The following is a 25,462-nucleotide window of genomic DNA, read 5'->3' as shown; positions in this document are numbered from 1 at the left end:
GACTGAGAAATACTTAAATTAGAATAATGAATGTATGTCTCTCCCGTTAAAATTTTTTTCACTCTCTCCAAATTATCATATATTTTAAAATTTCAAATATCAGTATTCAATACCCTTTGTTGCCACTGTCAGAGCAATGAATAATGAAATGAGTCTGGACTGCTCTGGCTGTTCCTGTGGTTAAAATATATCAAGAGCTGACCCTATAGAAATAATTGAAATAAAACTGTCACTAGACTGTTACCCTTGATAATAGGATCTATACTTTATTCAGCCTTGTATCCCTCAAGATCTAGCTCAAGTCACTACAAAGAATAGGCACTCAAATATTAATGCTTCGTTGAAATAAGAGGAGAGTATACAAAAGCACCACCTGTAAAAACAAAATGCAACAGTAGAATGAAAAGGAAAGTATTATTAATCAGAAAATATTTTCTAATGGAATCTTTAAGAAATTAAAAAGAGGCACTTGACATTCATCATAAGATCAAAATCATTCATCCCAGGTCTATATCCTACACACTGGCACTAAGAACTGCTGCTCTGAAATGTTTTTTTAAAAGTTAAGGATATAAAAGCATATAAAGTTTCCCTTGTGTATGACAGATCAATCAGGAAGGAATTTATCAAAAACTAATTTGAAGTTTTTAGAATTTCTCATTCTTTACCATCATTTGGTTTCATCAATTTACTTGCTAAGTGAAGCAGTACTTTCTTTCACATGTTGTGTAACTTTTTCTGTGTTTTAGTATAATTAATTCTGACTGACTTTAAGATTTCACTTTTTAAAACCATAATATATATATTAAGTAAGCAAAACAGCGAAGCTTACTTGTTTAGGCTTACAAAGTCTTGGAATTACAGTTAGTTAAATGATAATCTTTAGCTAGTATATGTGAAAATATCTAAGTTGAAGCCTAATTACCCAAGAAAGCATTTTTCCCATTATGGTGTGTATGTGGAAAGTGGGGGCGGGGGCAGAAGGGGAAGCAGGCAGAAAGACAGTCCTGGGCTCTAGCAAGTCTGGTAAACTACCTGACAGTTTTATGGCAATGGCCAGGAATGAGAAAGGATAGAGAAAGCTACCACAGGAAAAAAGCCTTGTTTAACAAGTATATCTCTCAAAACAGTAAGTAAATGGGAGCTAACCACCTCATGTTTTTGTAAGAAGATCTGAGTGATGAAAGGCTTGCACTGAAGGCTGGAGAAAACTATGCGCTAGTAAGCCCTATTACAGGGAGCCCAAGTTTGTTCACAAAGCCAAGGAGCCTCAGCACCACGGGAGACATTAAGTGGATGTCTTGGCCTCTCACAGCAAAAATGAAACCATAATCAACACATACTAAAAGACTTCATATTCAACACATGCTAAAAGGCTAAGAAATCTACAATATTTTATTTGTATTTTCTAAATTTCTCATAACGCTGTCTTAAAGTCATTTCTAGATAGAAGTTAGAGATTATCATTTATGCAGAATTTTACAAAAATAATTAAAATGGCTAGATAATTAGTTGTTTCTACACCCTCAGCTAACCAAATTGAAGGATATCTAAGAATAGATTTTAGTTTACCCACTATATCTCAGGACAAACCCATTTAACTTGTGTATTATATCTAATAGAAAGTTATTAGACTTTACATAGAGAGGGAACCCTGAAAACTCCAACTCCAACATGATATTAAGTATCACTCCTAGTAAGGTATTTCATTATTATCATTATTATTATTTTAAATCTCTAGGCTTCCTTTTTTGGTATTCATGCTACTCTTTTAATATTTTTTTTAATTAAGGCATATCTTTTATATCACAATGTTTTTTTTTTAAATCTCAAGAGGAGATCTGACTTTCCCATTTTTTCCCAGATGCTTAATTTAGGCAGAACATAGTCATGTTTTCTGAACCAGCTTTTGTCTAATGCTCAGAACTGAATTCAGTTTATTTTCTTTCATTATCAGCTTTAGAACTATTTCAAGAAATTGTCTATTATCCAAAAACATCACTTCAACATTATAGCCTAATAAAGTACACCACTATTCTCTGTGATTAACTAAAATTACCTATGACAACTTACGTGGCCTAATTTTAGAGGATCCCCAATCTCTTCTCTTCCACCTTAGTCTCATTCTGGTCAGGTACTTGTAATATAGTTTTATTATCACACTTCAATTGTGAAACAATGAAATTTCCAAACAAATATCCCACAGAACTACCATTTTTCCAATAAAAATGTTACACTACTATGGTTGCTTCTCACATACAATATTTACCCCATATTCAAGTTTCTGATAAATCAACTGTAAGTTGAAATTCTGTTTCTGAGGCAATTTCCCGGTATACTAGGCAGTGCATTAGAAAAGAGATTATATTGCATTTAGTCTATAATAATTATCTCTTAAGCGTCTCTATATAATTAACAACCATTCAAAAAGAAAGTGCAAATGTGCAAATCAGAGAGAACAAAGACAGTTTCTAAACATGTAATGCATAATATAGGATAAATCCATACAACTACAAACAATTGCTGACAACATTCTTCTGAGCATTAAATGACACCACCAATTTTGTTTTATATGTATTCTTTCTTCTCAAGTATTCAAAGAATGCAAGACATTATCTTCTTAATTTTCAAATTTTCATGAATATATTAGGATATTACCATTTTTTCACAAATCAGAAAACAAGGAACTACCATTATCTTTGAATATTTTCAATTAATAGAGCCAAAATAACAATTCTAGCTAATCTCATCTGGGATCTTAATTATAGTACTACAAGTTTATTTGTGTGAGTTAAAAAATAGTATCACTCATGAGAAACAATGCCAAAATTATTATGCTAATAAATTGTGTTAAAGGCCTAATGAAGAAATACTTTAGCAACTATGAGGTAACACACTAGTTGTAGGCATGAGGAACGTTTATATTGGCTCTTTTGGGTGTATACATTAAATGCAAAATCAGAAAGGAATCATGCAAAAATCCGGTTGCCCATGCAAGCACCCCAGAGTCTAATCCTCTCCTCTCAGTTCTGTTGTCAGGCCACAGTAGTGTGGAGACTTGTAGGCTGCTGTCCTTGTTGTAATGAATGGGAAGAGGCTGACAGTGGCATGGTCGAAACCTTCACCTCTTCTTCCCCTGTGGAAAAGTCAGTCATGGTCTAGTTATGGGTGACTAGATTTGTTAACAGTCCCTTTAAAAATGACTTCAATATTTGGAATACTGATACATATATAAAATACATGCGTAATGGCTGGAATGCGGGTGTGAAACAAGACATGAATTTTAAAATATAAACTTATCAAGTACCTAGAAAATAGTTATACTCCAATCACACCCTTAAATTTAACACTGTCAGATTTAAGAACAAATATAATAGATTTAGAATTATAAATATACAAAAAGGAAAAAAAAAAGAGACCAGGAAAGCCATTCTTTTCCAAGCCAATTGGACCCCTTATATATTTAGACACTCCTAACAGTAAGCAGTATTTTGTGAAAAAATTAAAACTAAATTCACAGAAGTGAAAATGTGATTTTTTAAAAGGGAAAAATGACAAATCCATGTTTTAAAAGCAGTAATTATGTTTAGAAAAAAGAAATAAAAAGATGTAAATATTAATTTAGCAAATTACCATACAGCATCTGAAAATTCAATGTGCACTTTTGAAGTAATCAGCAAATAGTAAAATGCTAACAATACAATGATCCAATTGACTGAAAGTGAGATGACTACTTCTAGGTCAGAGAACTGTACATGAAATGAGATCAGTTCTCCCAATTATAATTGATAATGACTACAAGTGACTTGTTTCACACGTGACTCAAAATTCAATCAAGTCACTGTTAAAACAGCTAATTCAGAAACTAAGAATTTTTTTTTTAATGCCCTCTCTTAAGTAAAATTCAAATGAACAAAAACACGAACAAAAATCTAATCCTAAACAGTTTCAAATATTTTTCTAGGTATATTCCGAAACAACAATGTTTACAGACTTAGACTATTATTTGTCTTCCAAATAATTTTTAGCATTATGGAATAAAAACATCTTGGTAGGGAGTCCTTTGAAAAACACATCTGCAAAGTTACACTTGGAAAGACAGCTTAACTGATAACATGAAGATAAAGACTTTCAGTCTTTAGAACAGGTTATTTCATAGTGTTTCAGTAAATTGGCAAAGATTCTATAAATCCCAAATACATAGCAAGGAGGCTGTGTAAAGGAAATTTTAGACTAGAGTTCTTGGTGAGAACGTGGTACTTAGAAGAACTAAGCAAGAGATTAATTTTCATCAAGTCAATGAAATTCATTCTATTTTGTAACTACAGGTCATATTCCTGAGATGGGACAATTGTCTCATGAATAGATACTGTTGATAAAAAGGGACCTCCCAACTGTGTGAGAGCAAAAATCACTTACTATGGGAAGAAAGCCATGTTAAAGTAAATGCCAGTAATTTTCATTTATGAAGGAGAACATCAATGTTGTAATGAAAAACCATTTTAGTTACTAAATCTGAGATCTGGGTTCTTATCCTAATTCTACTACTAATTGAATGTGTGACTTTTAACAAATTATTTAACCTTTCCAGAACACAGCTTTGTCATTCCTAAAATGAAGGAGTTGAACAAGGTAGGTCAATTTTTAGGACTAGAAAAGTCACTTTTTAAAACAAAAGCACGTGGTTCCAATAATAAAAAAGGTCTGAATGGACTTCACTATTACTGCCCACTGATCAAAGTTTCCCCTCAAGAATATTCCAAAAATCCTTCTAAATTTAGCAAACTGAATATGCAGCCAAGAAAATGCTGCTAAAAAGATTTCACTTAATTAAGGAAATAACTAATTTTAAACACAAAAATGATTTCAATTTGGCAGAGGAAATGGAAACCATGTTTCTGTCAAACCTCTGGCAATTGTCCTTCCCATGACAGGTTTCAGTGTATCAAATTTTAATAATTAACTGAAACAAACCAAAACTTAAAATTTAAATACAAATATATAATAAATATAGACATAGTTTCTGTATGATACACAGAAGACTGACACCTCTGAGTATTTACTCCTAAAGGTCAGGAACCTCATTTTGCTCTACATATCTAAAGAATAAATATACATGCCTTTTCCAGTACTGAATATTGTCTAAGTATATCTTAAAGTGGCAGGCCTCACTAAAACAGTATGTACTCTCCACTATTATGCACTTGACAGCTACCTGTGTAAGATACCATGATATTCACTGCAGAATACAGAGTTAGGCCTTTTTCAATAGTTCAACTCAAGTACAACTGAGTTACAGCTAGGGGTGGGAGGCAGATATTGCCTACCTATTAAATTGCTTCAAATAATTCACAGTTAAGATGTACACAGTTTTTCATAATTTTAGTTTGTCATTTCTAATTGTTACTGAAAATCCTCAATCATCTGGCTACAATTATAAAACTATTCTGTTTTGAGGCTCAGCACATTCAGCTTTCTGAGGTATTTGCCAAATATTTATAAGCCATGGAAGGATTCTATAACTCTTGATAACAATTTAAAATATTTTGGTACATTAAAACTAAAATTTCTCTAGTAGTGAGAGCCTTAAAAGTAATCTAACAATAAGCTTAATCATAAGTCACCATTTAAATACCAAGGTAGTATGCATAGTCAAAAACTGAAAATCTGAAATAACAAACTCTCCCCACCTCCCACAAAATACAACAATGATTCAGAACCTATAGTCGGTGACTTCATTCTTAGAATTTCTGGGAAAAAAATGTATTTTATGCTCTATGGTTGAGTATACGCTAAAAGAAAAGCCCACCAAGATAGGACCATAATTTAATGCCACATTTTTTTCATAAAGCACCTACTTTAGATGAAGATTTCAAATGACTAACATGAGGACAACTACACTCAAAAATCAGTGATTACTCATCACCCCTGTGGCATCTCCAGAATATATACTGGCTTGAAATATTTGGTTTAAAACTGCTCATTTTGTACTAATGGACAATATGATAACTATGAAATCAGAAGAACAGATAATTTTTGAAGATGGTCATGTAATAAGTCAAATAAAAGTACACAATGAAGACAGCTAAGAACTAGTTTCACAAAGGCATCATCCTTCCTATCAGATCAAGTCCATACTGTTTTGCCTCACCGTCAGAGCTCTCCGTCCTCTCATCCATTCTATGTATAAAATATATGAAGGACCTCCTGGTATAGAAGGCAGTTCTAATGCTTCTTAATGTAATGACATACTAAATCCTGCCTCTACGCCTTCATTCAGGAGTTTCCATCAACATAAAAGGTTTTTTCCTTTCCCTCCTGCTAACCCAAATCCAGGATACAGATCAATTCCTATTTCTTCAATGAAGCCTCCCCAACAATTTATAGGCTCCACTGATGTGTTTTGGATTCCAGTACCATATGGTTACCACTTTCATACACAGTCTTATTTTATCTTGTCAACTATACTGTACAGTACCTGGAAATAGTAGCCATATTTTATACTTGTTCTGTATTATCCACATGGCCCAGTTCATTGTTGGGCAAACAGATACCCAAATATTTATAGTATTGGTTTAATATTTTATTGTTAAATGTTGAGAATATTTAGGGGAACTTAGCTTTAACTTTTAGTGTTATAATGTTATGAGATACACTACTAGTAATTTAAATGCCACATTTCTAAATGGTTGAAACAAAGCAAAACAAAACACAATTACGTTCTAATATGCTGTCTACAATGGATGAAAAAAAGAGTACCAGGAACTGAACACTTAGTGTTTCACAAGTGAATATCATGTAGAAGAGGACTGAAAAATGTCACTCTCGATTACCTACTAACTACCATATCAGATGAACAAATAACATGAGTCCCACCAATGTGCAAACCACTACATTAGGTGCTATCATGCTTATATGTAAATTAACTTCACTGTATCAACAGCCACAAACCATACTCTCTTAACCCAACTACTTGTCTTGAAAATGAAATGTTGTTGGTCACAAAGAGAATAGAGCCAAAGAATTTTGATGGATCTCTGTAAATTTATCTATCAACCTTGCTAAAAACAAGAGAACGAACGCTTTGCTGGTAACAGCACATTATTACAATAATGCTGTGCCACGTCATATCACAAAGGCCATGAAAAGGGATAAAAATAAATTTTATAAGTTATGTAACAGAGTGAAGGACTATTCTATTCTACTTGAGAGAATCAGGAGAGAACAAACTCTTTTACCAGTCATATCTAAAGCCCAAATTAAATTTTGAAAAACTATTAATAAGAAAGATTCCTTTAGACATAGAGGTCACTTGATCTAATAAATATCATATGGGACCTTAAAAGCCAAAAGTTCTGAAACCTTCAAGGGTAGCAGTACAAAACCAGAAGTATTCTGGCATCACTTACAGGAACCTAATATTTACCCCAGAAATAAAAACATGACAGACTAAAAGGAAAAATATCTCTCCTTGAACAATTTCTTTTTCACAGAAAGTATACTTATACACATATGTGTGTGAAACACTAATAATGAGAGTTCTCAAATCTTTATTAACATATAGCACAGTTTTGATGTGTGTGTGTGTGTGTTTGTACGTGTCTATCAGTCAAAATAAGTAAGTTGTCAAAAGGAGTTAAGAGAGTGGCTTTATCCCTCATGCTCTCACTAATTACCATCTCTAAAAAATTTTTTTGAACCAGTTTACTTTTAGAATGTATAATCAGAATTTTTACCATGGTGTTGGACTTTATGGCACCATAATTTCAGAGCCCTTCTTTTTTCTTTGTCTTTTTGCATTTATATGCCATAAGAAAGTCTGGTAACTATTCTATTAAGTAAAATGCTTCCAAGCAATAACTAGGTATAATACTCCACCATCCTTATAAAGCTCACTATTACAAGGCATCCATCCAATTAAAATTTTTTTAGATTATGATAGTTTTTCCCATTGAAATTTCCAAGACTGATGATAAATACTTTCTGTTATTCAAAAGTTCCCTCCCTACCCACCCAACAACCTGAAGGCATGAGTTATTCACAAATTCTCAAAGGCTATAAATGAACCTACCTGCTATAGGGATCCCTCCCAGACCTGTGTTGTGCTGTGGCGGGAGATTCAAGTCCAAGAAATTACTATTTGAGGTGGGATTTGCTGTGTGGTTCAAGTGCATGATGCTATTGCGTGGAAAGGCCATCCAAGGATAGCGGGCTGCCTGGCCTGGAAAACTGAATGAATTATAAACCGCTCGGTGCTGCTGAAATTGAGGGAACCTCTGTGGCAAGACTGAAAAGGTACTATTGAGACTCGAGTTGGCATTTGCAGGTGCAGCAGGATGCAGGAATCCAGAGCCCGGACCTTTGGCGGTTGTAGTGTGTGAAGAGGAGTTCTGAAGAGATGTGGGCGAAAGGGAAGGTTGGTCTTGGACTGACAGTTCCTTTTCAATCAGGTCTGCTAAGGCTTTTCGAGTGACATCAAAGGGATCAAAACCCAAGTCATCCTCTGGTTGTTTAGAAGAACCAAAGCCAAATGCTGCTTGCCAGTCTGTAGAAGACGATACTGGGATTGTTTCTGGTGGGAAAAAGAATGAGCGATGAATTTAAAATATATAGCTCACTTCCACACTAGTGCAACATCATACTATAACACAAAGGCAAATATATGCAAAATCTACATAATTTCTTAGAACATTACGATTGTAAAATTACAAAAGGCCTCAGATACTTCTAGCAATGATTTCATCCATAAGTTACTAACTTCAAAAACTGAACGATATAGACTGATTTTGCTGATCAAAGAAAACAAAGTACTACTTGAAACCCAAATTATACTCTCAACTATTCATCATCAAAACCCAAAGTAAGTCATTTAAATGAAATAAATAAATATAATAGAATTCAATTAGTAAAGTTTATTTTTGAAATGTATTTATCAAAGACAAAGTATATGTTTGAATATACGCTTTACATACTACTACTATAACTTAATGAAAAAAGTATCCATTTAATCTTCATATTTTTAAATTGTCTTAAAAAAATTGTCTTGATTTTGTGTTATCCTTCACATTAATGAGAACTTACAATGAATGAAATTGGAAATGTCTCAAAATGTAACTTTAAAAATTAACTAACATACTTCTTTGTCAGCTGGGGAAACATTTCTAAAAATATAACTATACAAACACAAATCTAATTAAAAATTGTAAGCCCTTAATACTTCCTAGAGGAATAAGCATTCGATTATTGGAAAAATGATCTAACCCTTGATTTTTGGAGAAATTTGTCTGTTAACATGGTAAGTTCTAGGTCACAGAACTACTTACCTAACCATCCAATTCCTTGCCATTTAAAAGTTTACATTTTTATGAAAAAGGGAGTGGACAAAAAAGGGATAAAAACACATCCAGCAAAGGTCTCATTTTAGTCTGAGTATAATTACTAACACACATAGTATTGTTATATACCTGATGTGAAGAGGCTCTGTGGTTCTGGTGCTGTAGGCCAGTCACTGGATGCCTGTGGGGAACTGGGGAAAGGAGGAAGCCCACTTGGGATAGGGTTGGGATGGCGAAAATTGTCTGAGAATAATGACTGTGACTCAGTTACTGCCCCTTCAAAAGGAGACCGTGCACTGTGATTGGATGAACTGATGGGGATGACTGGATTGGATTTTGATAAACCAGGTGGTGGTGAAGGTGTATCACTGTTAGATATCTAAATAAAATGGAAAAAGAAAAGAATAATCAATATAAGTTTATACAATGTAATAAGCCATAGTTTAAAAGGCTTGCAATGAAAGGTATTAGAATAGTGATTTTCAAAAACTGGGGTACTTAAAGACTTTTTTATGAGAGCATAAATTTTCAAAAAAATCCATCAACTTACATATGTACTCTTTTATAAAACTGACCCTCCTGAAAAGACACAGCCAGTATCCTCTCCTTTTACAACCTAATTTCTCTTACTTTACAAAGACAATACTATTTCTCACTCTCTGGGATCTAACTATAGTATTTTGCCCAAGTGTGAAAACTTTCTGGGAGCCAAACAAAACTTTATTAGAAATATTAAGATTAGTGATGACACAGTGACTGACTCTAATGACTAGATTCTTTGGCAAACTAGATGATTCCCAATACTTCAGTTTTAAACAAAATGGAAAGAAGATCTAATCAAGCTATTTCCAAAAGCATCATTAAAAATAGTTTTTATAAGAAATCTTAATATGATTCTTAGGTATTTAATTCACAAGGAGTTCAAAAATTTGAGTGATATTGATATAATAACTCTTTCTTCCATCTACTTATTTATATGAACAAGATGTCTCAGCACCTGTATTTAGAAAAATGAAAACATGGCTAGATTGCTGCTGAAACATCTCCTTGTACCAATAGGTAATATTCATCCATGCATGCAAAAAAACTAATTTTAAAATGCCCTATCCACTTCATTAAGAGGTAAATTTCCAATACAATTTTAGTGTTTATGTTTAATGATTAATTTTTTAATCAAAATCTATGCTTATATATATATTGCTTTGATCAAATCAATACTACAAATAAATTCAGAAGAAAGAAGTTTGGCATTGTGTCAACAAAATATTTTTATTTCCAATTCAAAATTTATATGTCTACTTTTATTTGAGAGAATGCCTATCAAGCATAAACTATATATATATATATATATATATATATATTTAATTTAATTTAATTTATTTTTGGCTGTGTTGTGTCTTCATTGTTGTGCGTGGACTTTCTCTAGTTGCGGTGAGCAGGGACTACTCTTCGTTGCAGTGCACGGGCTTCTCATTGCAGTGGCTTCTCTTGTTGCGGAACACGGGCTCTAGGCACATGGGCTTCAGTAGTTGCAGCACGCAGGCTCAGTAGTTGTGGCTTGCAGACCCTAGAGCGCAGGCTCAGTAGTTGTGGCTCACGGGCTTAGTTGCTCCGTGGCATGTAGGATCTTCCTGGACCAGGGCTCGAACCCGTGTCCCCTGCATTGGCAGGCGATTCTTAACCACTGAGCCACCAGGGAAGTCCCAAGCGTAAACTATATTGCATTAAGAAAAAATTCTGTAATACCAGTGAAAATTAAAAAATGAGTTCAAGTAATGATGTAAAATTTCTGATTGTTAAAGAATAGCTTGTGTAAATGGATGAGGGAGTAACAAAACATTCTGATACTTAAATCTCTCAGATACTTATTAAAACCCAATGTAGCATGTTTATTTAAAAATACCAAAATTTATAATAAGCTGGAAATTACATCCTTTGCAGCTATTTTTAACTTATTATGAAAAAAATTTAATGTTAACTTAAAATATACAAGGGGATATAAAGATTTTCAAATTCTTTCATGGAAACTGTGAACAACAAGTTTAGAAAAACAATGTATTTTAGATCTCTAAGTTTCTCACACTGTGGGGAACTGGCTGTTCTTTACAGAAGAGATTAGAAACTACACTTTTTTTTTTTTAAACCAAAGTAAGAGGTGTACAGAAACTTAAGTAGTGAAAAGCTAGCAACTAGACAAGATGATACAAGGCATGCTCTAAAGATCAGGACCTCATTCTGTATCATAGTGGATGCAACTTTGAACTTAACTATTTGGTTTATCATTTCAAAGCCAAAAGTCATTTGAGGGAAGGGGGAAAACTTGGGGTCAAGTTCACCGAGAGAAATAGAAAATTAAAGTTAGTTTGGGATTAGCAGATGCAAACTATTATCTATAGGATGGATAAACAACAAGGTCCTACTGTATAGCACAGGGAACTATATTCAGTATCCTGTGATAAACCACAGTAGAAAATAATATGAAAAAGAATATATATATGTATAACTGAGTCACTGTACTGTACAGCAGAAATTAACACAACATTGTAAATCAACTATACTTCAATAAAATTTAAAAAAAAAAAGAAAAGAAAATTAAAGTTGACAGCAAGGGACAAGGGGAGCATGGGGCAGAGAAACAACTCAAAATCAAGAATGCAGAAGGCGTGTTAGTCTGGGACCATTTCACGTAGGGTCAGAAAGACCAAGAATATCAGGGACTCCAAGGACACTAATGTATTAGCACACAGTACAATAACATATGGTCATAATGATAATTCTGAGTGATCAAGAAAGGGTTAAATTGTGCTCTATTCTGTGGAGAAAAAGAGGGCTAATACATTTAACAAAGATGTCCACTAAAAGTGTTTTTAAATTGTTTCAGTATTTAAAGTATTTTTCACTATCTAGAAAATTCACTCGCATAGAATGTCTTGTTTCAGCAGATGGCAGATAAATGAAAGAATACAGTATCAAAATCTTACCTGCTGGGAATTATCACCATTCCCTATGCTGAGAGAATCGGAAGGTTTGTCAATGGGGCTGTAAATAGGAAAAAATAAAATCAAATCAGAGTACATTTACTCCCCACAACCAAAGCCAGAAAAATAGACATTTTATCATCTTAACATTTATTGAAGCACTCTGATGTAAGACATTAGGTTAGATGCTGGGGACACAAAGAAGTATAAGATAAAATCTTTATCCTTGAGCAATTTACAGTCTAATTAGATTCTCAAAAAACAACGGGTGAAACAATGGCTTATGAAAAGAAAAGTATTGCTTAAAATGGATACTAATCCATTATTTAGTTTTGTGCCCACGATAAACACATTCCCCATTAAAATTCTTGAAATAATACTCACCTATTTTTCTAGGTGCTTAATGGAGGGCGTAAAAGTTACTGAAATGTTATCTACATTTCTTAAAGGCAATACCTTTCTTTAATACTTCAATATCCTAATCATAACCCTAGAGAAGGCATATGTAAGTGTACACACACACACACACACACACACACACACACACACAGGAGAGTAACAGAAAGAAACTTTTGTGCAAACTATTGCCTCAAACTAAAACAGTAAAACTTGACTTCCACAAGAAAAAATGCAGTACCACAGTAAAGTAACACAGATTTGCTAACTTCAAGTCCATTTTAACTCATCTGACTTAAAAACAAAAATCTTTATAAACATTATAACACTGACCTAGCAAGTCATTTCTACAACTAACTTTAACCCAGCACATGAACAAAAGGTAAGTATTAGTACCCATACACTAATACTTATTTCTGATACAATATTATAGCAAAAAAATTTAAGATTCCAAATTTCTCAAAATTATTTTATTGCCTGGAAACATATACAAAGTCACCTTACAAACAGACAACTTACTGGTACCATATTTAATTGTTCTAGAAAAATTTAACAAGAACCCAACCTGAATACCAAGTGTATCTTCTGCAGAAACACTGCCAGATGCTCTTGAATCTGATTGATAAGTCTGAAATTTACTTGAAGGGCATATTTACTTCTTCTTATTCACAGTATATCAATAAATCAATTCATAATATTGTCAAGTGGGTAATACAAATAATTTTAAGATACAGCACTGAGCCCACTTAATTTAGAGGCAGTTGGGGAAACAAAACAGGTACACACCAACAAATATCAGCCAGTGTCAACTATTAAATGAACTGTTTAAACATTAAATGCCATAAATCTTTAGAAGAAAGAGAAGCCACCCCAAGTGGGGCAATTAGGAAAAGTCTCCTAGGGAAGTTCAAATTTAACTAGGTCCTTAAAAAGATGTGCACATTGGGAGGAGGAAGGGAAAGGGGGAAAAACGGCATTAAAGGTAGGAAGAGCAAGTGTTTCAAGAATCAAAAGGTCATAGAAAAGGTTGAGAGAAAGGTGAATAGTTTAGCTAACATATAGGATGATTTTAACAATGGGAGGTAAGGATAGAAAGGTAAGACACCAGAGGCCAATGGAAATTTTTTTGAGCACAGAAATGTTATGTAATAAATAAAGCAGTGTTTTAGAAAGATTAATTTGGTGATAGCATGAAGAACAGGCTTGAATATAATTCAGATAATCTGAGATAAACTTGCAATATTTTTAAAAAATTTACTGTGGTAAAATACACTTAATATAAAATTTACCATCTTGACAATTTTTAAGTGTACATTTCAGTGGTATTAAATACACACACCTTGTTGTACAACTATCACCAACATCCACACACATAACTCTTTTAATCTTATGAAAATGAAATTCTATACCTACTAAACAACAACTTCCCATTTTCCCCTCCTTCCAGCATCTACCATATACTTTCTGTTTAGATGACTTTGACTATTCTAAATGCCTTGTATATAAGTGGAATCAGAGTATTTGTCTTTTTTGTGACTAGCTTATTCCATAAATAATGTTCTCGAAGTTCATCCATGTTGTAACATACTGCAGAATTTCCTTCCTTTTTAAAACTGAATATTACATTGTATATATGTACCACATTTTGCTTGTCCATTCATCTGTCCATGGACACTGAGATTGCTTCTACATTTAAGCTACTGTGAGTAATGGGGCTATGATGTAACGGTACAAATATCGCTTTAATATACTGCTTTCAATTCTTTTACATGTATATAAAGAAGTGGAATTGGTGGATCATATGGTAATTTTACTTTTAATTTTTTGAGGAACTGCCATACTGTCTTCCACTATAGCTGTACCATTATACATTCTCACCAACAGTGCACAAGGACTCCAATATCCCCACATTCTTTCAAACACTTGTTTTCTGCTTTTTTGATAGCGGCTATGCTAACGGGTGGGAGGAGAATGGGTATGAGGAGATGTCTCATTGTAGTTTTGAGCTGCATATCCCTAATGATTAGTGATGTTGTGCATCTTTTCATATGCTTATTGGCCATTTACATATCTTCTTTGGAGAAATGTCTATTCAAGTCCTTTGCCCATTTCTGAACTGGGTTATTTGATTTTTTTGTTGTTGAGTTTTAGGCGCTCTCTACATATCCTGGTTAATAATCATTATCAGATATATAATTTGTAAATATTTTTTCCCATTCTGTAGCTTGTGGATAGTGTCTTTCGACTTACAAATATTTTTAAGTTTTCATGAAGTCCAATTTGTCTATTTTTTCTTTTGTGCCTTTGGTGTAATATCCAAGAAATCACTGCCAAATTCAATGTCATGAAGCTTTTGTCCTATACTTTCTCTTAAGGATTTTTGGGGGGGGGGGGTGTTTTAGGTCTTAAATTTAGGTGCTTGATCCATTTTGAATTAATTTTTGAATACGGTGTTAGGTAAGGATCCAACTTCATTCTTCTGCATGTAGATAACCAGTTTTCCCAGCACCATCTGTTGAAAAGATTGTCCTTTCCCCAGTAGTCTGGCCTTGGTACCCTTGTCATTTGGCCATATTTGTGACAGTTAATATTTATGGACTGTCTATTTCACTGGTCTATACGTCTATCTTTATGTTGATCCCACACTATTTTGATTACTGCAGCTTTGTATAAGTTTTGAAATCAGGGAGTGTGGGTCCTCCAGTTTTATTCTTCTCGTTCAAGATTATATTGGCTATTTGGAGTCTTCTGAGATTCTATATGAATTTTAGGATGGATCTTTTACCTGCAAAAAATGTCACTGGGATTTCTGACATGATTGGGATTGAATCTGTAGATTGCTTTGGGTAGAATTGACTTTTTAATATTAAGTATTCCAATCCATGAACATGAGATGTTGTTTTCATTTATTTATGTGGCTTTTTAAATTTCTTTCAGCAATGTTTCATAGTTTTCTTGTACAAGTCTTTCACTTCCTTGGTTAATTCCTAAGTATTTTATTCTTTTGATCCTACTGTGAATGAAATTGCTTTTGTAATTTCTTTTCAGATTGTCCACTGTTCATGTATAGAAATGCAAATGATTTTTGCGTGTTGACTCTGTATCTTGCTACACTGTTGAATTCACTTATTAGTTCTAACAGGTGTGTGTGTGTGTGTGTGTGTGTGTGTGTGTGTATGATCTTTAGGATTTTCTACATCTAAAACCATACCATCTGCAAAAAGAGATAATTTTACTTATTCTTTTTTTTTTTTTTTTTACTGTACGCAGGCCTCTCACTGTTGTGGCCTCTCCCGTTGCGGAGCACAGGCTCCAGACACGCAGGCTCAGCGGCCATGGCTCACGGGCCCAGCCGCTCCGCGGCATGTGGGATCTTCCCGGACTGGGACACAAACCCGTGTCCCCTGCATCGGCAGGCGGACTCTCAACCACTGTACCACCAGGGAAGCCCAATTTTACTTATTCTTTTCCAATTTAGATGCCTCTTCTTTTTCTTGGCTAATTGCTATGGCTAGAAAATACAATACTGTGTTGAACAGAAGTAGTGAAAGCAGGCATCCCTACCTTGTTCCTCACCTCAGAGGAAAAGCTTTCAGTCCTTCCACCATTGAAAAACCACTGTGGTTTTTCATATATGGCTCTTACTATGCTGAAGTAGCTTCCTTCTGTTCCTAAGTTAATTGTTTTTGTCATGAAAGAGTGTTTAATTTTGTCAAATGCTTTTTCTGCATCTATTGAGAGGATCCTGTGGCTTTTATCCTACATTCTGTTGATGTGGCATATTGAACTGCTCAAGTTTCACACGTTAGACCATCCTTGCGTTCTAGGAATAAACCACACTTGGTCTTGGTGCATAATCCTTTTAATGTGCTGAATTCTGTATGCTCATGTTCTGTTAAAGATATATGCATCAATGTTCATTAGGGGTTCAAAGTTTGCTTTTCTTACAGTGTCTTTGTCTGGCTTCCGTTATCAGGGAATGTTGGCCTCAAAGAATGAGTTAGGAATCATTCCCTTCTCTTCAATTTTTGGGAAAAACTTGAGAAGGATTGGTATTAGTTCTCCTTTAAATATTTGGTAGAATTCACCAGTGGAGCCATTAGATCCAGGACCTTTCTTTGTTGGGAGATATTTGATTACTAATTCAATCTCCTAACTGGTTATACATTTATTCATGTATTTTATTTCTTTGTAACATAGTCTTGGTAGGTTTTATGTTTCTGGGAATCTGTCTCTTTCATCTAGGTGATCCAATTTGTTGGCATAAAACTGTTCACAGTACTCTCTTATAATCCTTTTTATTTTTTGTAGAATCTGTAATGTTCCCACTTTAATTTCTTATATTAGTAATTTGAGCTGTCTCTTTTTTTTCTTAGTTCACCTAGCTAAAGCTTTGTCAGTTTTGTTGATATTTTTGAAGAACCAACATTTGGTTTCATTGATTTTCTCTACTGTTTTTCTATTCTCTATTTCATTTATCTCTGCTCGAATCTTTATTATTTCCTTCCTTCTGCTTGCTTTGGGCTTATTTGTTCTTTTTCTAGTTCCTTAAATTATGAGGTTAGATTGTTGACTTGGGATCTTTCTTATTTTTTTTAATGTAATAGCACTTATAGCTATAAATTTCCCCCTTAGCACCACTTTTGCTGCTTCCCAGAAGTTCTGGTATGTTGTGCTTTCATTTTCATTCATTTAAGTATTTTCTAATTTCCTTGTCATTTCTTCTTTGTTTGACCCATTAGTTGTTTAAAAGTGTTGTTTAATTTCCACAATTTTCTAGATTTCCTTTTGTTAATGATTTCTAATTTCATCCTATTGTGGTCAGAAAAGATACTTGGTATGTTTATCTTTTTAAATCTATTGAATATTAATTTGTGGTCTAACATATGGTCTATCCTGGAAAATGTCCCACGTGCACTTGAGAAGAATGTGTATTCTGTTGTTGGGTACAGTGTTCTGTATATGTCTGTTAGATCTAGTTAGTTTGTATTGTTTAAATCCTCTCCTTATGCTTTGTCTGATTGTTCTATCCATCATTGTGAGTGGGATACTGAAGTCTCCAGCTATGACTGCAGAACTATTTCTCCCTTCAATTCTGTCAGTTTTTCCTTCATATATTTCGGTGGTCATTGGGTGTGTAAATGTTTATCACTGTCCTATCTTCTTGCTGTAATGAAACTTTTATTAATGTATAATGTCCTTCTTTGTCTCATATAATCCTGTTTTATTTAAAGTCTGTTACGTCTGATATTAGTATAGCCACCCCTGATCTTTTTTGGTTCCTATTTGCACAGAATTATCTTTTCCCATCCTTTCACTTTCAACCTGTTTGTGTTCTGGGGTCTAATGTGAGTCTCTTGTAGACAGCATATAGCTGGATAGTGTATTTTTATCCATTCTGCCAATCTCTGTCTTTTGATTGGAGAACTGAACCCATTTACATTTAACATAACTAGTGATATGGAGTTATGATGTCATCATGCTATTTGTTTTCTATATGCCTTATAGCTTCCTCCACACTCCTCATTTCTTTTATGTTTGATTTTTCTGTAGTGAAATGTTTAAATTCCTTTCTCATTTCCTTTTGTGTATATTCTAGAGCTCCTTTCTTTGTTGTTAGCATGGGAAATACATTTACTATTCTGAAGTCACAACAGTCTACCTTAAATTTATACTAACTTAACTTTCATAATATACAAAATTTCTGCTCTTTTACAGTTTCATCCCTATCCCTTTTGGTTACTGATGTCACAAAATTACACCTTCATACATTGTGTGCCCCCAATAATTCTTTTAAATGCAATTTCTTAAATTATGTAGAAAACAAGATTTGAAGTCACAAACCAAAGTTTCAGTAATACCAGCTTTTACACTAAAGTACTGGACCTTAAATGTACTAACCTCAAGTCATATAGGAAGAAAAAAGTATAGTGACAAACCATTGTTATAATAACACTAGCTTTCATAATAGCTCACTTATTTACTTTTATTGAGATCTTTATTTCTCCATACAGCTTTGGGTTACCATCCAGTGTCCTTTCATTTCATCTTGCAAGACTCCTTGAGCATTTCTTGCAGGGCAGATCTAGAGGTCCTGAACTCCCTCAGCTTTTGTTTATTTGGGAATGTCTTAATTTCTCCCTCACTCTTTGAGGACAGTTTTGCTGTACAGAAGATGCTTGGCTGGTGTATATATGTATTTTTTTCCTTTTAGCACTCTGAATCTATTAGCCCACTGCCTTCGGGCCTCCAAAGTTTCTAATGAGAAATCTGCTGATAATCTTACTGAAGATCCCCTTCTATGTGATGATTTTCTTCTGCTGCTTGCAAGATTCTCTCCTTTGTCCTGATTATCATGTCTGTCTCACTGTGGATCTCTGAATTCACCTTAATTAGAATTTGTTAAGCTTCTTGGATGTTTATATTTAGCAAATTGGGGAGGTTTTCAGTCATTATCTCTTCAAATATTCTCTCTGCATCTTTCTCTCTCTCGTCTCCCTGGAACTCCAGTAATGCATCTGCTGGTCCACTTGGAGTCCTACAGGTCCCTTAGGCTCTGCGACCTTTCCTCAATCTTTCCTCTGACCTTTCCTCAATCTTTGTGTGTGTGTGTGTGTTCCTCAGACTAGATAATTTCCATCACCCTATATTCAAGTTTGCTGATTCTTTCTCCTGCCTGCTCAAATCTGCATTTGACTCCTCTAGAATATTTTTCATTTCAATTATTATACTTTTCAGCTCCAGAATTTTTTAGTTTCTTTTAAAAATTTCTACCTTTTATTTTTTAAAATATTTATTTATTTGACTGCATCGGGTCTTAGTTGTGGCACGCAGGCTCTAGAGCATGTTAGTTGCCCTGCAGCATGTGGGATCTTAGCTCCCAGACCAGGGATCAAACCCATGGCCCCTGCACTGGAAGGCGGATTCTTAACCACTAGACCACCTGGGAAGTCTACCTTTTATTGATGTTTCCTTTTTTGTTCACACATCACTTTCTTGACTTTCTCCACATTTTCCTTTAATTCTTTAAGAATCTTTAAGAGAGTTGCTTTAAAGACTCTGTCCAGTATATCTGCCATTAGGTCTTTTCCAGGGATGGTTTCTGTTGCTTTATTTTCTTTTGAATGGACCATTCTTTTCTGTTTCTTTTTATGCCGTCTGATTTGTTGTTTAACACTGGCCATTTGAAATCTATCTAGTAACATGGTACCTCTGGAAATCAGATTCTTCCCCTTCTCCAGTGTTTGCTCTTTTTGTTACTGGTTGTTGTTTTGTTTTTTTCTTTTTTGATTGTTGTAGGCTGTCTCTGTGCTGAGAATCGGTCTTAGGTGTAAACTTAAGGTCTTCTCAGGTCTATTCTGAGCCTTCCCTGGACATGCAGTCACTTTCTAATTTTCCCCATTATATGTGGTTGTTTTTGAATGTCCTAGGTCTTAGTGTCTGGCTCCCAAAAGGGGAAAAAGCAAAAATTAAAGGAGTATGGCAGGAGGGTGTCAGTCCTTTAAATCCCCTGAAATCACTTCAGAGAGGAAGGGACTTGCAACTTGGGAAAGGTGCAACAATGACTGCCTGCCTCTTCGTCTGCACCTGTGATTGGAAGCAATAATCAGCATTCAGAGCAGAGATCCTCAATATTTGAGAACACGGTCCTCTTTCTCCACCCTGTCTCCCGCAAGCTATATGCAAGCTCCTCCAGGAACATGTACATAGCACCTGCCATGTGGCTGGCGGTGGGGGAGGGGTAGCTGCTACTGTGCTAAGGCTGAAATTGACCGAAGTTAACTGCCAAGTCTTTCCCTGGAAGTTGCAAGCCTTCAAAAGACCTCAGAGTTCCAAAATAGTTACATCAGACAGATTAAGCAAGTGCAACTGTTGTCCAGGTGGAGAGAGTGATTCCTGGGGCTATCTACTCTGCCACCTTCCCCAATTTTGCACTATTCTTATAATAAGGGAATACAGGCTTCAAGTTGAGAGGAAGGAGTAGTCATAGAAACAGATGGATGAAATCAAGCTATTACATAGGAAGAACTTCAGTGTCTTGATCTTGGTTCACCTCCTCAGTCGCCACCATTAAAACGCACTAAATAATAATTTTCAATATAGATGAAGTCAATCTTGCTAATGTCAAGGGCAATATATGAAAATATTATGACATTCAGAATTAAATCTTGAGACTGTTTCCGGACTACAACTAATTAGGATAACTTATATCATCTTTTCCACCATGCCACCTGCAGTTTCATAAGCAGTGATTCATTGACACTTAACGCTTTACCTGGGAAGGTTTTATCAAAGATCTCTAGATCAAAATTTCTAGATCACTGTCATCAATCCAAAGACAGCTGCTGAAAAATCAGGATCAGGGCAAGATATTAGTAAGCTTAAGTTCCATTCAGTTTTAGTATATTCTTCAATTTATTTTAAGAATTAACAAATTCAAGGAATAATAAATGAGAGCTTTAGAAATAAGGATATAACTAGAAAGTTTTATTTTTTAGGTAAATGGTCAATTAAAATTAAACCTGCCATAGTAAGTGCAACTGTAAGTGCAAAAATGGCAAATAAAGATGGGGGACTCCCTGCAAATGAATGTATAAACCCAAAAGAAAGAAAAAGTGTATTTTTGAAGTCTAATTGCAATAAATGTGAACTTCTTGCACTCTGATGGCTGAACAGAAAACACGTATCTCAAAGCTACCACTAACAGGTCAGAGTTCTCACAACTCTCCTGGCATCAGGTGTCCAAATTCCATTAAGCTCTGTCATACTAACAAATTTGTTGTTTTACATTCAACATCCAACCACCCATTATCATGCCAAGATGGTGAAGAAAGGAAAGCAAACTTTAATAAATATCACATTTACTAATGAAGATAGAGACCTATTTCCTGGGGTTCCCTGGGAATGGCTCTAGAACAGGCTCCAGCTTTAGTACTGGTCCTGGGTTTGGTTCTGGCACTCTTTGTGATACCATGCCTAGTGTGGGCTCCAGTGCTGGTCCCTTGAGCCCTGCTCAAGCAGTGGCTCTAACTCCAGGCTTAGCTCTGGCCCCCTGTGCCAGTGTGGGCTCCACCTCTAATGACTCAAGTTCTGGCTCTAGTGGTTGTTCTAGCTCATCCACTTGTCTGTTAGAGACCACAATGAGCCTATGTTTCAGGTTATTTCCTCTGTTCCTGAAGATTAACTCTCTCCTGGTAGTAGCACCCAAAAGCCTCATCCCTGGGGCTTCAGGAGTAGAGGAAGTACAGCAGGTTCTCGGGTAAGTCCGCCTCGGTAAGAGGTTGGTAGTGGTGGACTTTAGTTAGCACGAATGACTGCAGTACCTCCTGGTGCAGGGCTGCACTTCATCATCGTTCAACCAAGAACAGGTAATACCCCCTCCCAATGATTCACTTAAGTGCAACAGAAAGGTATCAGAGATGGTCTTCAGCAGCTGGCATTCCTGGCGGTGTTGGAAAAGAACTGCCGATTCTAGGGATGTGAGCTGACCAGACTGAACCAGAGAACCAAGGACCAGGCAATCAAGAGTAGGTTCATGTTAGAAATAATCACCACACAGAGGGTATCTGTCTTCAGCTCCTGCTTCAGATCCTGGTAGGTGTATCCGACCATGAAGCTGATAAATGTGTGATTCCTGTTGCACCCAGCAGTCCCCTATTTTTGCCCTTTCCAGAACCACCTGAACACGGCTCCACCAGTCAGGCAGCCAGAGTACCAAATTAAAGCCTGACTCTGCTCCTTCTTGGGGTACAAAGCTTTCTGGTTTGAAGTCAGAATGTTGAACTTCTGGAAACTTTGTACAGTTGGCCCTCAATATCCATGGGTTCCACATCCTCAGATTCAAGAATATTCAGAGGAGAAAACATTTTAGAAAGTTCCAAAAAGCAAACTTGAATTTCTCTTGTGCCAGCAACTATTTACTTAGCATATACATTGTATTAGGTATCATAAGTAATCCAGAGATAATTTAAAGTACACAGGAGGATGTGTGTAGGTTATGTGCAAATACTACACCATTTTATATAAGGGACTTGAGCATATGAGGATTTTGTTATCCTAAGGGACTGATCCCCGTGAATACTGAAGGATGACTGTAATTGATGAAGCTTACAGTCAGTGGAGACTTTTGCAGTCAGTGACCCACTGTCTTCCTGGAATCTCATCAGCAGCCTCGTCTGGACAGTGAACTTCCTCCCCATCTTGAGGATGAGGGGTCAATGGGGAGTTTAGGAAACATAGGGCTGGGTTTCTACCACAAAGGCTAGGAACAGATCTAAAAGCAACTCTGTGTATGGGGCCTTCCACAGGTCCACCCCTTTAGTCAGAGGTCATCCTGACAGCTAACCAGGCAACTGAGTTCCTTCAGCAGCTGATTCAGGTGAAAGAACAACTTTGCTCCAGCTGTGAACACTTCTCCAGCTGATTCAACCCATCGTCCAGGGGGGGCTCCAGATGCAGGTGTTTTGCTGCTGGACCTTCCATTAATTAGGGTGATTAATTGGCCTAGCAGTGCTTTGGAGGCATCCAGCACCTCCTTTCTCCTTTAGTCCAGTTCACTGAGAATTTCCTGCAAAAGCTGCTGCTGTCTGGTCTGACGGGCGCCCATAGAGGGTATTCTCACTGGGGTCTGGGTCTTACATGGGAAGCAGAAGACATCCTGCTGGTCTTTCAGTTGGCTGATGGATTTCACCAGCTTCTCCATCATAACCCTTAATTCTAGGGTCCAGGATTCAATCTCATGCTGCTGGCTTTCCACAGGTGCTTCGAGGTCTGCCTCTCCTTGCTCCGAATGAGCCCTCTGAGCCTGGATCAGAATTAAAGAGATCAAAGATTGTCTCAGCCAATTAGATATGGCCCGGAGGAAAGGCCAGAATGTCCCAACAGAATTTTTGCAAGTTGTGCTGTAGTAACAAACACGCAAGGTCCTGGCTGCATCCATACTCATAGTTCAGTTGGTTTAAGAAGTGGAAGAATAGCATGTTAGCCCTGGAATCATTGCTGTCCAGTAATAACACGAAGGGAAAGAGAAATTGAGACCCCTGAACCACACAGTTGACTGAAAAGCAATGGCTTCAAGTGGGATTGAGAAATTCTAATAGGTAGTTAGGGTTCATAACAATCAAGATATTATTTCCAGAAGGTAAAGCTGTGTGTATAAATCCCTGCAGATAAAAATTTGTAAACGTGTTTTCATACAGTCTCATTAAAAATCTTTTTTAAGTTCTAGTCCTAAATAGTTCTGAAACCTATGGCGAAATTACAGATTTCTCAGGATTAAATATTTTCCAACTAACCCAACAGTTGGAATCTGGTGCTATGGAGCTTTTCAAAATATAAATATTTACATTTATCTATTGAAAGTATAGAGTATATAGAGATCTAGATTCTGTCCTTGAAGATTCTGATTCAGTTAGTCCAAATTGAGATACCTAGTGTCTGATGATCACTGTACTAGTGCAAAAGGAACACAGTGAAAAGGCATCAAGTCTCCTCAAAGTCTCTGAAGTTATTAGACTTTAGAGCCAGAAGGAATCATTAATATCAAATTGAAATACTCTGTTTTACAGATAAAGAAACCAAAATTCACAACTATCTGAAGCAGGTAGTGTGACACTGCTGTGCCTCTGTTTGGATCTTCAGATGCTCAGCCAACTCTGCTACCTTCTAACTGGCCCTTTGGGCAGTTTTGAGTTTGATTTCCTTTTATTTCCTTGGTGGCGACAGCACCAAATTCCTAAATATAGTCTTCTTGGCTGCTTTCTAAAATTTGCAACATAAAACAAGTAGTCACATAGTAGGAGAATCAAAGAAAAATTCATTTTTAAGAACTGGGAGTGGGATAGGAAAAATACTGAGGAAGTCTAGTTCCCTTGTTTCTCACTTTCACAAGATAAAAATAGTAGTCATGGTTGTACTAATTTTTGTTGCATTTTGAATATAAAGTAAAATTTAAGCCAGATGTCAATATAATGGACATTTCCAAATTTCTGTCATGTTACTATATACCCAAGTACATATTCACACCGCTCCTAAATATTCCCATATTTATTGAGAATAATTCATTTTAATTTTTCATGCTCACCAGAGTCTTAAATAACTGAGATAAACATTTGCTACTGCAAAGGACAAATTTAAGTTATAGACAGGAAGCTTGCTTTTATAGAATTTATTTTGATACAGGGGCTTCAAATATACATTAACATTGAAAATATCACTTTGCTACTAAAATATGGCCACATCTTAAGTAACATGACACAATTAACATGGCAAGAAAAAAAAAGCCTCAATAAACCTAGACTAACTGTAGGTGGCAAATATGATTCTAATTGGAATTTTCTCATAACTCCAGGACATACCAAATATGAATGAAAATAAATGTTCTGATTACTAGTAAGCACAAAAAATTAATTATCATTAATATTAAAACTGAAGGATGGACATCCACCATCCTAAACATATCATAAGACTGTGGCAAGCTTTCAAAAACAACAGAAAAATCTCCATCTATTCATTATAATTTTGTATTTCAGTAATAAAGTTTGATCTTAAAAAGATACTAAGTTGAATTTAAACACACAATTGCTCATCTGATGTGCCTTTTCTTCTAGTCTAAGAAATAAGGGCACCAAAAACTCTATCTCTAACCGTTTCCTCCCATCCCTCCCAACATAACCCTTCCCCTCCCTTCCCCTCCCTCATTACACCCACCCTCTGGAAAAAATACCAGTAGCTCTCTATCCTTTTTGAAAATAT

General features: G+C 35.5%; 1 protein-coding gene across 11 annotated transcripts in view; it reads right to left on the bottom strand.

The window, feature by feature from the left end:
- Positions 1 to 25,462, bottom strand: part of CNOT4 (CCR4-NOT transcription complex subunit 4) — a 141,535-nt gene that overhangs the window by 23,213 nt on the left and 92,860 nt on the right. For 9 of the 11 annotated variants that reach the window (XR_003431874.1, XR_003431875.1, XM_027101812.1 and 6 more), the window contains 3 exons: positions 12,317 to 12,374; positions 9,465 to 9,714; positions 8,072 to 8,572 (listed from right to left, as the gene is read on the bottom strand). Coding sequence is in view for 9 of the 11 variants with exons in the window: in XM_027101812.1 (XP_026957613.1) it covers positions 8,072 to 8,572; positions 9,465 to 9,714; positions 12,317 to 12,374 (809 nt within the window). In the remaining 2 variants the exon portion in view is untranslated. Of the gene's footprint in view, positions 1 to 2,135; positions 3,137 to 8,071; positions 8,573 to 9,464; positions 9,715 to 12,316; positions 12,375 to 25,462 lie in introns of those variants that run through there. The other 2 variants (XM_027101819.1, XM_027101820.1) reach the window with 1 other exon arrangement.

Source organism: Aethalodelphis obliquidens, unplaced genomic scaffold (assembly GCF_003676395.1).
Source record: "Aethalodelphis obliquidens isolate GAN/ISIS:26980383/991018 unplaced genomic scaffold, ASM367639v1 scaffold5, whole genome shotgun sequence".
Taxonomy (NCBI): Eukaryota; Metazoa; Chordata; class Mammalia; order Artiodactyla; family Delphinidae; genus Aethalodelphis; species Aethalodelphis obliquidens.
The sequence above is the reverse complement of the archived record's forward strand: the minus strand, read 5'-3'. Positions and strand labels throughout refer to the sequence as shown.